Source organism: Erinaceus europaeus, chromosome 16 (assembly GCF_950295315.1).
Source record: "Erinaceus europaeus chromosome 16, mEriEur2.1, whole genome shotgun sequence".
In the NCBI taxonomy this organism is placed as follows: domain Eukaryota; kingdom Metazoa; phylum Chordata; class Mammalia; order Eulipotyphla; family Erinaceidae; genus Erinaceus; species Erinaceus europaeus.
In genome coordinates this window covers 78,019,745-78,034,373 of record NC_080177.1, presented here as the reverse complement: position 1 = coordinate 78,034,373, position 14,629 = coordinate 78,019,745, and the positions used below count along the sequence as shown (strand labels likewise).

General features: G+C 44.6%; 1 protein-coding gene across 2 annotated transcripts in view; it reads right to left on the bottom strand.

The window, feature by feature from the left end:
* Positions 1 to 14,629, bottom strand: part of ZFYVE1 (zinc finger FYVE-type containing 1) — a 65,895-nt gene that overhangs the window by 26,152 nt on the left and 25,114 nt on the right. For both annotated transcript variants that reach the window (XM_060175507.1, XM_007521749.3), the window contains exons 3-4: positions 7,455 to 7,959; positions 92 to 306 (exon numbers count right to left, since the gene is read on the bottom strand). In XM_060175507.1, the coding sequence (XP_060031490.1) occupies positions 92 to 306; positions 7,455 to 7,959 (720 nt within the window). The remainder of the gene's footprint in view (positions 1 to 91; positions 307 to 7,454; positions 7,960 to 14,629) is intronic.

Below are 14,629 nucleotides of genomic sequence, written 5' to 3'. Positions count from 1 at the left end.
CAGTCAAAAGCACCAACAGCAACTGGAGAACTTCATGTTCTCACCACCCGCTGGCGCCCCCAGAAGCACCCAGGGGCAGGAGCCAACTGACCTTCAGGGCTTTGAAGATGACCCCTGGGTGCCGGGGGGAACGGGTGGTGTTGTTCTCCAGCTGCTGCTCCAAAGCTCGCCGAAGCCCAGAGAAGTCTGTGGGAGGGTTGTAAGTCCTTGTTCCCTTGTAGTGAATAGAACTGAAGGCTTCGGGGAAGCGGCCCAGCTTCCGGAACCGGTCCTGAATGAGCTTCTCTGGCGCCTCTGACGGGTGGTCTATGCAAGCAGAAACAGGCACATCAACAGGGACCCTCTTCTCTTCCTTTCTTTTAAATTATACACAGACACACACCAGAGTATGCAGGGACCTTTCTTACAAAAAAAAAAAATTTTTTTTTTAAGTGATGAGGGAGTCGGGTGGTAGTGCAGTAGGGTAAGCGCAAGGACTGGCTCAAGAATCCCAGTTCGAGCCCCCGGCTCCCCACCTGCAGGGGAGTCTCTTCACAAGTAGTGAAGCAGGTCTGCAGGTGTCTGTCTTTCTCTCCCCCTCTCTGTCTTCCTCTCCTCTCTCCATTTCTCTCTGTCCTAGCCAACAAAGACGACATCAATAACAACAACAATAAAAAGAACAAGGGCAACAAGAGGGAATAAATAAATAAATATTTTAAAAACAAAACTAAAATAAAAGAAGTGATATATATGCAGGCCATGTGCATGACGTGCTGGTACATGTGAGTCCACACACTATGACGCTCTCCCACATTCATCTAAGATATGGCCAGTGGCAGCACAAGTAGATTCTGTGTAAATGTATCTTTTCTTTTTCCTCCCCTCATGCCCCTTTTGACTAGAGCACTGCTCAGCTCAGCTCTGGCCTTGGGGACTTCGGGGGATTTATCCTGTAACGTCAAAGCCTCACACATGAGAGTTTCTTTTCTTCCTTTTTTTTTTTCACCAGAGCACTGATCAGCTCTGGCTTCTGGTGGTTCATGGGACTGAACTTGTGACTTCGGAGTCTCAGGCATGAGCGTCTGTTTGCATAATCATTATGCTATCTGCCCCTGCCCACACATGAGTTTCTAGCAAAATGCCATTGTGCTATTTCACTGGCCTTCAGGAAAAAAATTTGAAGGTAAAAATTAGAAGGATTTTTACATTTCCTTAGAGAAAGAAAGAGAAAGAAAGAAATAAGAACCATATTTAAAAATAAATAGAAAAGGAAGAAGAACATCTGAAAGTAGTAATAGGTGTAGGTGTGACTTAGGAGAAGGCAGGACCATGGGGGGGAAGGGGGGGCTAATATACGCAAATGTAGGCAGATAGTTGTAGAAAAAATAGTCAACCCACATCTCAACCTTGGGAGAAGGTTGAGCTGTAGCTTCCAGTGGGTAAATGGGAGCACAGAACTCTGGGAACATTGCAGCATAATGCCCGTTATCTTATAATTATCTTATAATTTGTTATCTTATAATTTTGTAAATCAATATAAAGTCACTAATAACATTCAAAAATAAGTAATGAGAGAAAGACAGAGAGAGAGAGAGAGAGTGAGAGAGAGAGAGAGAGGAGACCAGAATCAAACACATGTGATTTTAACCTCCAGGCCACTTTTACAATCAGACAAGACAGAGAAGTAAAGACACAAAAACACAGGAGCTTCCTCTACAACAATAACAACTACAAAAGAACAAGGGCAACAAAAGGGAATAAATGAATAAATATGTTTTTAAAAAGGCCCAGGTTTGAGTCCCTGGTCCCCACCTGCAAGGGGGAAGCTTCACACTGGCAAAGCAGAGTTGCAGGTGTCTGTTTGTCTCTCTTCCTCTCCCTCCACATTCTCTCTCAACATCTCTCTGCACTATCAAAAAATTAATTAATTAAAATAAAAAGGAAGAGAGGGAATCGGGTGGTAGCGCAGCGAGTTAAGCGCAGGTGGCGCAAAGCGTAAGGACCGGCATAAGGATCCCAGTTCGAGCCCCCGTCTCCCCACCTGTGGGGGTTCGCTTCACAGGCGGTGAAGCAGGTCTGCAGGTGTCTGTCTTTCTCTCCCCCTATCTGTCTTCCCCTCCTCTCTCCATTTCTCTCTGTCCTATCCAATAACGACAACATCAATAATAACTACAACAATAAAACAACAAGGGCAACAAAAGGGAATAAATAAATAAATAAATAATGTATCTTATTAAAAAGGAAGAGAGAGAATAAGAAAACCATACAAAAGATCAATGAAAGGAAATGTTGGTTCTTCGAAAGAGTAAACAAAATCAACAAACCTTTAGCCAGACTCACAAAACAAAAAAGGGAGAAGACCCAAATAAATCAGATAGTAAATGAAAGAGGAGATATCACAACAGACACTGCAGAAATTCAACATATCATTCAAGGCTTCTATGAACAACTATATGCCACCAAGCTAGAGAACCTGGAAGAAATGTACGATTTCCTAGATACCTACCAACTTCCAAAACTAAGTAAAGAGGAAGTGGATAACATGAACAGGCCCATCACAACTAATGAAATTGAAACAGTTATCAAAAATCTCCCCAAAAATACAAGTCCTGGACCAGATGGTTTTACAAATGAATTCTACAAAACCTTCAAAGAAGAACTAATACCTCTACTTTTAAAAGTCTTCCAGAAGATTGAAGACACTGGAATACTCCCTGCCAGCTTCTATGAAGCCAGTATCACTCTGATACCAAAAGCAGACAGAGACACAACCAAAAAAGAAAACTATAGACCAATATCTCTGATGAACATAGATGCTAAAATTCTGAACAAAATTCTAGCCAACCGGATACAGCAGTATATCAAAAAGATTGTTTATCATGACCAAGTGGGGTTTATCCCAGGCATGCAAGGTTGGTTTAATATACGTAAATCAATCAATGTGATCCACCACATCAACAAAAGCAAGACCAAAAACCACATGGTCATATCAATAGATGCAGAGAAAACCTTTGACAAAATACAACATCCCTTTATCATCAAAACACTACAAAAAATGGGACTAGATGGAAAATTCCTGAAGATAGTGGAGTCTATATATAGCAAACCTGCAGCCAACATATACTCAATGGTGAAAAACTGGAAGCATTTCCACTCAGATCAGGTACTAGACAGGGCTGCCCACTATCACCATTACTATTCAACATAGTGTTGGAAGTTCTTGCAATAGCAATCAGGCAGGAGCAAGGAATTAAAGGCATACAGATTGGAAGAGAAGAAGTCAAACTCTCCTTATTTGCAGATGACATGATAGTATACATGGAAAAACCTCAGGAATCCAGCAAGAAGCTTTTGGAAATCATCAGGCAATACAGTAAGGTGTCAGGCTATAAAATTAACATTCAAAAGTCAGTGGCATTCCTCTATGTAAACACTAAGTTAGAAGAAATTGAAATCCAGAAATCAATTCCTTTTACTCTAGCAACAAAAACAATAAAATATCTAGGAGTAAACCTAACCAAAGAACTGAAAGACTTATATACTGAAAATTATGAGTCACTACTCAAAGAAATTGAAAAAGACGCAAAGAAGTGGAAAGATATTCCATGTTCATGGGTTGGAAGAATTAACATCATCAAAATGAATATATTACCCAGAGCCATCTACAAATTTAATGCAATCCTCATCAAGATCCCAAGCACATTTTTTAGGAGAATAGAAAAAATGCTACAGATGTTTATCTGGAACCAGAAAAGACCTAGAATTGCCAAAACAATCTTGAGAAAAAAGACCAGAACCGGAGGCATCACACTCCCAGATCTCAAACTGTATTATAGGGCCACTGTCATCAAAACTGCTTGGTACTGGAACATGAATAGACACACTGACCAGTGGAATAGAATTGAGAGCCCAGAAATGAGGCCCCACACCTAAGGACATCTAATCTTTGACAAAGGAGCCCAGACTATTACATGGGGAAAGCAGAGTCTCTTCAACAAATGGTGTTAGAAACAATGGGTTGAAACATGCAGAAGAATGAAACTGAATCACTGTATTTCACCAAATACAAAAGTAAATTCCAAGTGGATCAAGGACATGGATGTTAGACCACAAACTATCAAATACTTAGAGGAAAATATTGGCATAACTCTTTTCCGCATAAATTTTAAAGACATTTTCAATGAAACGAATCCAATTACAAAGAAGACTAAGGCAAGTATAAACCTATGGGACTACATCAAATTAAAAAGCTTCTCCACAGCAAAAGAAACCACTACCCAAACCAAGAGACCCCTCACAGAATGGGAGAAGATCTTTACATGCCATACATCAGATAAGAGTTTAATAACTCCAACAACAACGACAATAACAATAATAACTACAACAATAAAACAACAAGGGCAACAAAAGGGAATAAATAAAAAAAAAAAGAGTTTAATAGCTATCATGTATAAAGAGCTTGCCAGACTCAACAAGACAACAAATAACCCCATCCAAAAATGGGGGGAGGACTTGGACAGAATATTCACCACAGAAGATATCCAAAAGGCTGAGAAACACAAGAAAAAATGCTCCAAGTCTCTGATTGTCAGAGAAATGCAAATCAAGACAACAATGAGATATCACTTCACTCCTGTGAGAATGTCATACATCAGAAAAGGTAACAGCAGCAAATGCTGGAGAGGGTGTGGGGTCAAAGGAACCCTCCTGCATTGCTGGTGGGAATGTCAATTGGTCCAACCTCTGTGGAGAACAGTCTGGAGAACTCTCAGAAGGCTAGAAATGGACCTACCCTATGATCCTGCAATTTCTCTCCTGGGGATATATCCTAAGGAACCCAACACATCCATCCAAAAAGATCTGTGTACACATATGTTCTTGGCAGCACAATTTGTAATAGCCAAAACCTGGAAGCAACCCAGGTGTCCAACCACAGATGAGTGGCTGAGCAAGTTGTGGTCTAGATACACAATGGAATACTACTCAGCTGTAAAAAATTGTGACTTCACCATTTTCAGCCGATCTTGGATGGACCTTGAAAAAATCATGTTGAGTGAAATAAGTCAGAAACAGAAGAATGAATACGGGATGATCTCACTCTCAGGCCGAAGTTGAAAAACAAGATCAGAAAATAAAACACAAGTAGAACCTGAACTGGAATTGGCATATTGCACCAAAGTAAAAGACTCTGGGGTGGGTGGGTGGGGAGAATACAGGTCCATGAAGGATGATAAATGACACAGTGGAGGTTGTATTGTTAAATGGGAAACTGGGAAATGTTATGCATGTACAAACTATTGTATTTACTGTTGAATGTAAAACATTAATTCCCCAATAAAGATATAAATTAAAAAATAAAAATAAAAAAAAAAGGAAGAGAGAGAGGAAGGGAGGAAGGGAAAACAGAAAGACAGCATCCACATATACCACCCCACTTACCTGCAGCCTGGCCCACATGCTCTAAGACGGCCGTGCACCTGCACATCACCCAAGTCCCTGCTCTGCCTTCCCTCTCCTTTGGGTCCCTCCCTCCTGCCTTATCGTCCCCGCTGGCGCACAGATACCTGCAATGCCCACACAGCAGAAAGCTGCCTGCAATTCCTTATCAGCCTCCAGCTATCACTCTTTTTTTTTTTTTAATATTTATTTTTATTTATTTATTCCCTTGTGTTGCCCTTGTTGTTTTATTGTTGTAGTTATTGTTGTTGTCATTGTTGGATAGGACAGAGAGAAATGGAGAGAGGAGGAGAAGACAGAGAGGAGGAGAGAAAGATAGACACCTGCAGACCTGCTTCACCGCCTGTGAAGCGACTCCCCTGCAGGTGGGGAGCCGGGGTTCGAACCAGGATCCTTATGCCGGTCCTTGTGCTTTGCGCCACCTGCGCTTAACCCGCTGTGCCACAGCCTGACTCCCCCAGCTATCACTCTTTTTGTCTCTTTCCTTTTTATTGGCTAGAGCTTTCTCCCCCCCCTCCTTTCCTTTTCCTTTTTTTTTTTTAAAGATAGAGACAGAGAGGTAGAGAGAGAAAAAGAGTAACAGAGATGACAGCTTCCTCCAGTGCAGTGGGGGTCGAGCTTAACCCTGAGCCAAGCAGCTGTTTAGCCAGCAGCTCGTCCTCCTCTTCATTCATCCACTTACTTAGTGAGAGAGAGGCCACAGAGCTACCCTGCCACGCGAGGCGGGGGCAAACACGGGGCCTCAGGCACACGGATGCTGCCCTGAGCCGCCTCCCCAGACACCTTTTCCTCTCGATTCCACCCATGAGGCTTTCCTGCCCAGGACCTGGGGAAGCAGGTCTTATCCAGATTAGCGATGGCCTCTACATTCAAAAGTCAACCGGCCATTCCCAGTCTCCACCCTGCCACAAGCAGCGCACGGGGTTGCGCACTATATTCTTCTTGAAACACCTCCTCATGTTTGGCCCAGGTAGAAGTGTGTCTGCGTTTCCAGTGGAGGGAATGAGAACACACACACCTCTGGTGGTGGGAATGGTGTGGAAATGTACCCCTGTGATCTTGTCATTTTATGAACTAATATTAGATCGATAATAAAAAAATAAAAATAGGGGCCGGGTGGTGGCGCAGCTGCTTGAGTGCACAGGTTACAGTGCGCAAGGACCCAGGTTCGAGCCCCCGGTCCCCACCTGCAGGGGGAAAGCTTCACAAGTGGTGAAGCAGGGATGCAGGTGTCTCTCTGTCTCTCCCTCTCTCTATCTCCCCATTCCCTCTCAGTTTCTGGCTGTCTCTATCCAGTAAATAAAGATAATTAAAAAAATAAATTAAATAAAAATAAAAAAGATTTTAAAAAAGAAAGGAAGAAATGACAGGATCATAGAAAAATGGACAAAAAAGATGACTGATAGATAGATAGATAGATAGATAGATAGATAGATAGATAGAAAAATAATAGACAACACATATCTGTGACCTTGGGAGAACCACTGTAGTTTCCAATGGAGAGGACACAAACACAGAACTCTGGTGATGAGAATGGTGTGGAGTCACACTCCTATTATCTTATGATCTCATAAGCCAATATTAAATCACTAATAAAAATCACAAAGAAAACACTACAAAGAAATACGTGCAGTGGGGGTCGGGCGGTGGCGTGGCGGGTTAAGTGCACGCAGCACAAAGTGCAAGGACCGGCCCAAGGATCCCGGTTCGAGCCCCCGGCTCTCCACCTGCAGGGGAGTCGCTTCACAGGCGGTGAAGCAGGTCTGCAGGTGTCTATCTTTCTCTCCCCCTCTCTGTCTTCCCCTCCTCTCTCCATTTCTCTCTGTCCTATCCAACAATGACGACAATAATAACTGCAGTAATAAAACAGCAATGGCAACAAAAGGGAATAAATAAATACTTTTTTAAAAAAAGAAAGAAATGCTTACAGGGACGACAACCAAGCCGCTGTCGCAGCCCAGCAGCTGTGAGCTCGTACCCAGGAGACTCCATCTGCGCCTGGGGCCCAGTCTACTCACCAGAACCCAGCAGCTGAGTGTGTACGGTCTCGTGGAAAATGATAACAGCGGGGCCCAGGGTGGACAAGGGGACATCCAGGCCACAGCGGGCAGTGGTAGCCTTGAGCTCCTTGGTGAAGTGCTTCAGGTAAGCTTCCGAGGCATCTCCAAGGAACTTGAAGAGGTCATTGTGCAGCCGGTCTGCATGAGTTCGATAGATGACAAGGTCTGAGATGGCCAGGACCTTAAGGAGCAGTCGAGTTCTCTGGCTTAGATTCACCGTAGCCCCCAAAAGCCCTTCTGTGTCTATTACAGCTACTCTGTGGACTGGATCATAGGCCGCCCACACGCCCACAGTGCAGGACTCTTGGGCGGGGGAGGTTTTAAAGACTTCGCGGCCGTGGAAGAAGGTATGGTTGAGGGTATGAGACTTGCCATCGCCAGTATTTCCAAAAATAGAAACCACCTTCAGGAGCTGATCAGGTCTGCAGTCCAATTTCCTAATAAAGTCTTCTTCGTTCGTTACCTTCAAGAAAGAACAAAACAAAGAGAGGCCGGAAATGAAGAGTAGGGTCTCTGGGATAGCTAGCAATACCTGCATGGTCAAGGGCCCTTCACTGACCCATCAAGAAAATGACTGAGGTGACCAGGAAACACCAGGACAGCAGCTCCCCAGCTCTTAGCTCAGCAAGCAAGTACCAGAAATTCCTAAAGCCTCGGTCAGACTAAGAACTTGGTGGAGGGGGGCAGGTGGTAGCACACATGATGTGAAGCAACAGGACCCAGTGTAAGGATCCTGGTTCGAGCCCCCGGCTGCCCACCTGCAGAGGAGTCACTTTACAACCAGTGAAGCAGGTCTGCAGGTGTCTGTCTTTCTCTCCTCCTCTCTGTCTTCCCCTCTCCCCTCCATTTCTCTCTGTCCTATCCAATAACAACAACAGCAATAACAACAATAACAGTCATTACAACAAATGCAACAAACAATGGGAAAAACGGCCTCCAGGAGCAATGGATCCATAGTGCAGGCAAAGAGCACCAGCGGTAGCCATGGAGGCAAAACAAACACAAACACAAACAAGCAAACAAAAGAACTTGGTGTTTCCAACCATGACACCATCTCCCCAGACAAGAACTTAGATCACCTGGATATCAGATGTCAGGCTCAGACAAAACTAGTAAGGTCATGGGCCCCTTGGAATATACCTAAACAGACCTACTAGCTTTTTTCCAAAACAGAGACCACAAATCTTCATCTGCACTATTCCAGCCTTTAGGTTCATGATTAGTCAACAATTTGTTCTGCTTTATATGTTGACTCTTTTTCAGCACCAGGTTCCAGATGCTACCATGATGCCAACCAGACTTCCCTGGACAGACAACCTCACCAATGTGTCCTGGAGCCCCACCTCCCCAGAGCCCTGCCCCACTAGGGAAAGAGAGAGACAGGCTGGGAGTATGGATCGACCTGCCAACACCCATGTTCAGTGGAGAAGCAATGACAGAAGCCAGACCTTCATTTTATAAATAAATAAATAAACAGAACTTGGTGGTCATGAAAGAGCTCAAACTAGGGGTCAGGGAGAGAGCATAATGGTTCTGCAAAAGACTTTCATGCCTGAAGCTCTGAAGTCCCAGGTTCAATCCTCCACACCCCCACTAGCCAGAGCTGAGACGGGCTCTGATCTCTCTCCCCCTTCTTTCTCTATGTACGTTTTCCTCTGTATCTCTCTCACTAAAATAAAAATTAGGGAGCCAGGGCAGTGACGCAGCGGATTAAGCACACATGGTGCAAAGCACAAGGACCGGCGGAAGAATCCCGGTTTGAACCCCCGGCTCCCCACCTGCAGGGGAGTCGCTTTACAGGTGGTAGCGTGGGTCTACAGGTGTCTCTCTTTCCTCCTCTGTTTCCCCCTCCTCTCTCGATTTCTCTCTGTCCTATCCAACTACGACAGCAATAACAACAACAACAATAATAATAATGACGATAAACAAGGGCAACAAAAGGGAGAAAATAAATAAAATATTAGAGAAAGAGTTCAAAAAAAAAAAAAAAAAGGAAGAATGAAAGAGTTCAAACTATGGTCCAGGAGGTGGCGCAGTGATAAAGGTTTGGCCTTTCAAGCATGAGGACCTGAGTTTGATCCCGGGCAGCACATGTGCCAGAGTGATGGCTGGTTCTTTCTCTCTCTCCTCCTATCTTTCTCATTAATAAATAAATTTTTTAAAAAATTTTAATATTTATTTATTTATTTTCCCTTTTGTTGCCATTGTTGCTTTGTTGTTGTTGTTACTGATGTCGTCGTTGTTGGATAAGACAGAGAGAAATGGAGAGAGGAGGGGAAGACAGAGAGGGGGAGAGAAAGACAGACACCTGCAGACCTGCTTCACTGCATGTGAAGCGACTCCCCTGCAGGTGGGGAGCCGGGGACTCGAACCAGGATCCTTACGCCAGTCCTAGCGCTTCGTGCCACGTGCACTTAACCTGCCGCGCTACAGCCCGACTCCGATAAATAAAATTTTTAAAAACAAACAAACAAGCAAACAAAAGCGCTTCCCATCAACATTAGGGCCAGCATCTGCCCTCCGGCCTTCCAGGGGCTGTTCACCACACACACGTGTCCCTATGTTGGGTGTACTTCTCCGAGTCTAGTGCAAGTCATTCTTGGAGGCGCTCATAGTTTCAGCTACTTCTTTCTTTTTCTTTGTCTAATTTATTTACTTATTAATGAGAATGAGGAGTGAGAGAGACTCAGAGCCTCCCTCCGGCACTTGTGATGCAATGCCAGGGACCGAACTCGGGACCTCATGCTTGAGAGTCTAACACTAATCCACTGCATAGCTAACTCCCAGGATGCTCTGGCCTGTTTTTTTACTTATAAGCCTCAATCGTTTGAACACATAGTAATCAGATTTATCTGTTGGATAGCGACAGAGAGAAATCAAGAGAGAGAGAGAGGAGGGTGGGAGAGAAGCACCTGTAGCCCCGCTTCACAACTCATGAAGCTGCCACCAAGCGGGTGGGGACTTGGGGTTTGAACCTGGGTCCTTGTGCTCCATAATGTGTGAACTCAACCAGGTGCACCACCACCCAGCTCCTCTGATCGTATTTTTTAATGACAAGTAAAATGAGCAATAACCACCTTTGCCTGCCCTGACTGGGTAGTGACTGGCTAGACGAGATGATGTCTGGGCAAGTGTGCTATGCTGCAGTCCCTTCTGCTTCCCACAGTGCTTTGTGTTCTTCTGAGTCAGAAACAAGAGGCTAACGTGGCTAAGTGGTAATAGGGCTGGTTTTCAATCAAGGGAGGAAAAGGTTAAAAAAAAAAAATTCCCTCTGGGGTTAGGGACATAGTGCCAGTCATAGTGCACCAGATTCTCGTGCCTTAGCTGGTGAAGTTTCAGACTCAGACCCCAGCAACAATGTACACCAGAACCGAGCAGGGCTCTGATCTGTCTCTGTCTCTCATTAAAATAAATAAACCTTTTTCTTGGGAGTCGGGCGGTAGTGGGCGGTAGCACAGCGAGTTAAGCACAGGTGGCACAAAGCGCAAGGACCGGCTCCCCACCTGCAAGGGAGTTGCTTTACAGGCGGTGAAGCAGGTCTGCAGGTGTGTCTCTCCCCCTCTCTGTCTTCCCCTCCTCCCTCCATTTCTCTCCGTCCTATCCAACAAAGACGACATCAATAACAACAACAATAACAACCACAATAAAACAACAAGGGCAACAAAAGGGAATAAATATTAAATAAATTAATAAATATTTTTCTCTTTTAACCAGAGAACTGTTCAGTTGTGGTTTAGCTGGGGATTGAACCTGAGACCTCTGGTGCCTTTTGCATAACCATTGTGTTATCTCTTCAACCTAGAAAAACAAGAAGAAAAAAAAAAAAGATTCTCTTTGATGACAAAAAGGAGTGAGCTAGAAAACTCCTGCCCTACTCAGTCTGCCTGCTCGCACTCACTGAACCCACTCTGATCCAGTTCTGGTGGCAACAGCTCCCTCTGCCTCGCTCTGTGTGAACCCTTCCAACCAGCCACCCCACCCAACTTCACCAGGTGTTTGAAATGGTCTCCCCCAGCAAAATCCAGGTGACTCCAGAGCCGCCCTCCCCAAATTCTCAGTGCCATCCTCCCCAAGCTTCACAGACTACCTCTTGCTGGTCATCAAGTAACTAGATAGAAGGGGCCAGGCAGTGGTGCACCTGGTTAAGTGCACATTTTGTTGCGGACAAGGTTCGAGTCCCTGGCCCCTACCTACGGAGGGGAAGCTTCCTGAGTGATGAAGCAGCACTGCAGGTATGTGTGTCTGTCTGTCTGTCTCTCTCTCTCCCCCCTATCTCCCCTCCCCTCTCAATTTCTCTCTGCCTCTATCCAAAACATATAAATAAGGAAAGAGTAGATGAGGAAATGTCTGGGCACGTGTACCATGCCGCACTGTCCCTTCTGCCTCCCATGTGCCTTTGCTGCCTATCACACTACTCCGTTCACCCTCAACCTCTGGAGTCTCACACAAGTCCCAATTACCCAAATTCCATTCCTGCTTTGAAGTTGTAGGAACTTGCAAAGGGTCTTTTCACTACTGCAGCCTCCCTGGAAATGAGGTAGCAGGTTCTACGACCCCTGGGGAGACTTGGGGAACCAAGTGAAACCCAGATGTAAATGGCAGGGCGCCAAGGCTAGGAACGGAACAAGCACTCAGCACGTGACCCGTCATTACTGAAAGACCAGCATCCAGGTGTCCTGCAGTGGAGGCTGGGCTTGCACCTGCCTGCTGCTCACGTGATCTAAATCAGCAACATGGTGAAATCCGCAGGTATCTCTTTCTCTTTCTCCCTGTCTCTCTCCTCCTCCTCTCTCAATTCCTCTCTGTCCTATCAAGTAAAATAAAATAAAATAAAATAAAATAAAATAAAATAAAATAAAATAAAATAAAAGGGAAGGTTTGTTTTGATTTCATCCCATTTCCTGACTGAATTCAGAGAAAGAGACCAAACCCAAAGGACAGTGGTCTGGGAGATAGCAAAGTGGATAAAACCCTGGACTCTCAAGCAGGAGGTCCTGAGTTCAGTCCCTAGCATAAGCACATCCACAGTGATGCTCTGGTTCTTCCGGGCGCGCTCTCTCTAATAATAAACATTTTTTAAACCCAAAGGAAAAAAATTATTTTAATTGTTATCAGAACTCAGATCACTATACCAAAAATAAACGAACTTAATTACTTTGTAGCCCGGGAGGTGGTGCAGTGGATAAAGTGTTGGGTTCTCAAGCATGAGGTCCCCAGTTTGATCCCCGACAACAAGTACCAAAGTGGTTCTCTGGTTCTCTTCTCTTTCCTTCTTCCTTGTCATTAAAAAGAAACGAACATGGGAGTCGGGCGGTAGCACAGCGGATTAAGCGCACGTGGCGCAGCAAGGACCAGTGTGAGGATCCCGGTTCAAGCCCCCGGCTCCCCACCTGCAGGGATGTCGCTTCACAAGTGGTGAAGCAGGTCTGCAGGTGTCTGTCTCTCTTTCCCCCTGTCTTCCCCTCCTCTCTCCATTTCTCTCTGTCCTAACAACAACATCAATAACAATAACTACAACAGTAAAAAAAAAAAAAAGGCAACAAAAGGGAAAATAAATATAAATATATATATACATATATATATAAAGAACTCCACAGCCTAAATTACAAACAAAAATTTACTTAAACCACATTAAACAAATTAGTCTATTTTTATGTATTTATTATTACCAGAGCACTGTGATCTTTAGTGGTGTAGGGGATTAAACCTAGGACTTTGGAGCCTCAGGCATGAGAGTCTCTTTGTATAACCATTATGCTATCTACCCCAGCCCTATTGTTTGTTGTTGTTTTTTTTTAATTTTTAAATTATTTTATTTTAGGGAGACAGCAGTGGCGCATTAGGTTATGTGCACATGGCGCGAAGCGCAAGGACGGGCATAAGGCCCCGGTTCGAATCCCCGGCTCCCCACCTGCAGGGGAGTCGCTTTATAAGCGGTGAAGCAGGTCTGCAGGTGTCTGTCTTTCTCTCCCCCTCTGTCTTCCCCTCCTCTCTCCATTTCTCTCTGTCCTATACAACAACAATGACATCAATAACCACAGCAATGTTAAACAACAAGGGCAACAAAAGGGGAAAATTTTTTAAAAGCTTTAAAAAAAATTTTATTTTATATTTTTCCCTTTTGTTGCCCTTGTTATTTTTTGTTGTTGTTGTTATTGATGTCGTTGCCGTTGTTAGATAGGACAGAGAGAAATGGAGAGAGGAGGGGAAGATAAAGAGGGGGAGAGAAAGACAGACACCTGCAGACCTGCTTCACTGTTTGTGAAGTGACTCCCCTGCAGGTGGGGAGCCGGGGGCTCGAACCAGGATCCTGATATGGATCCCTGCGCTTTCCGGCATGTGCACTTAACCCGCCGAGGGCTCCCTTTTAATTTTTTTAAAATTATCTTTATTTATTGGCTAGAGACCGTCAGAAATTGAGAGGGAAGAGGGTGTTAGAGAGAGAGACCTGCAGCCCTCCTTCACCATTCGTGAAACTTTTCCGCTGCACGTGGGGACCAGGAGCTGGAACCCGGGTCCTTGAGCACTGTAACACATGCACTCAACCAGGTGCGCCACCACCTAGCCCCTATTTTTTGTTATTTTTTTAAAAAAATTTGAGAGTTGGCCAGTAGAGCAGTGGGTTAAGCGCACGTGGCGCCAAGCGCAAGGACCGGCATAAGGATCCCAGTTCGAGCGCCCGGCTCCCCACCTGCAGGGGAGTCGCTTCACAAGCAGTGAAGCAGGTCTGCAGGTGTTTTTCTCTCACCCTCTCTGCCTTCGCCTCCTCTCTCCATTTCTCTCTGTCCTATCCAACAACAACGACAACAATAAAAAACAACAAGGGCAACAAAAGGGAATAAATATATAAATATTAAAAATATTAATTTATTTGATCCATACTTCCAGAGGGGGAGAAGTGTTAGGGAAAGGTGACTAGAGGGCTCTGAAATCCAATTCCATCCAGACCCAGAGCGAGAAAAGGGAGAAAAAAAAAAGACATTCAGGAGTATAGGTATAGGTGTGACTTAAAAAGGAAGAGAAGGAAAAAAAAAAAAGGAAGAGAAGCCAGGACCATAGGGGAAAATGGGCAAAAATATAGAAAGAAATCGTGTATACAGTTATAGAAATAATAGTCAACCCAGGGAGTCAGG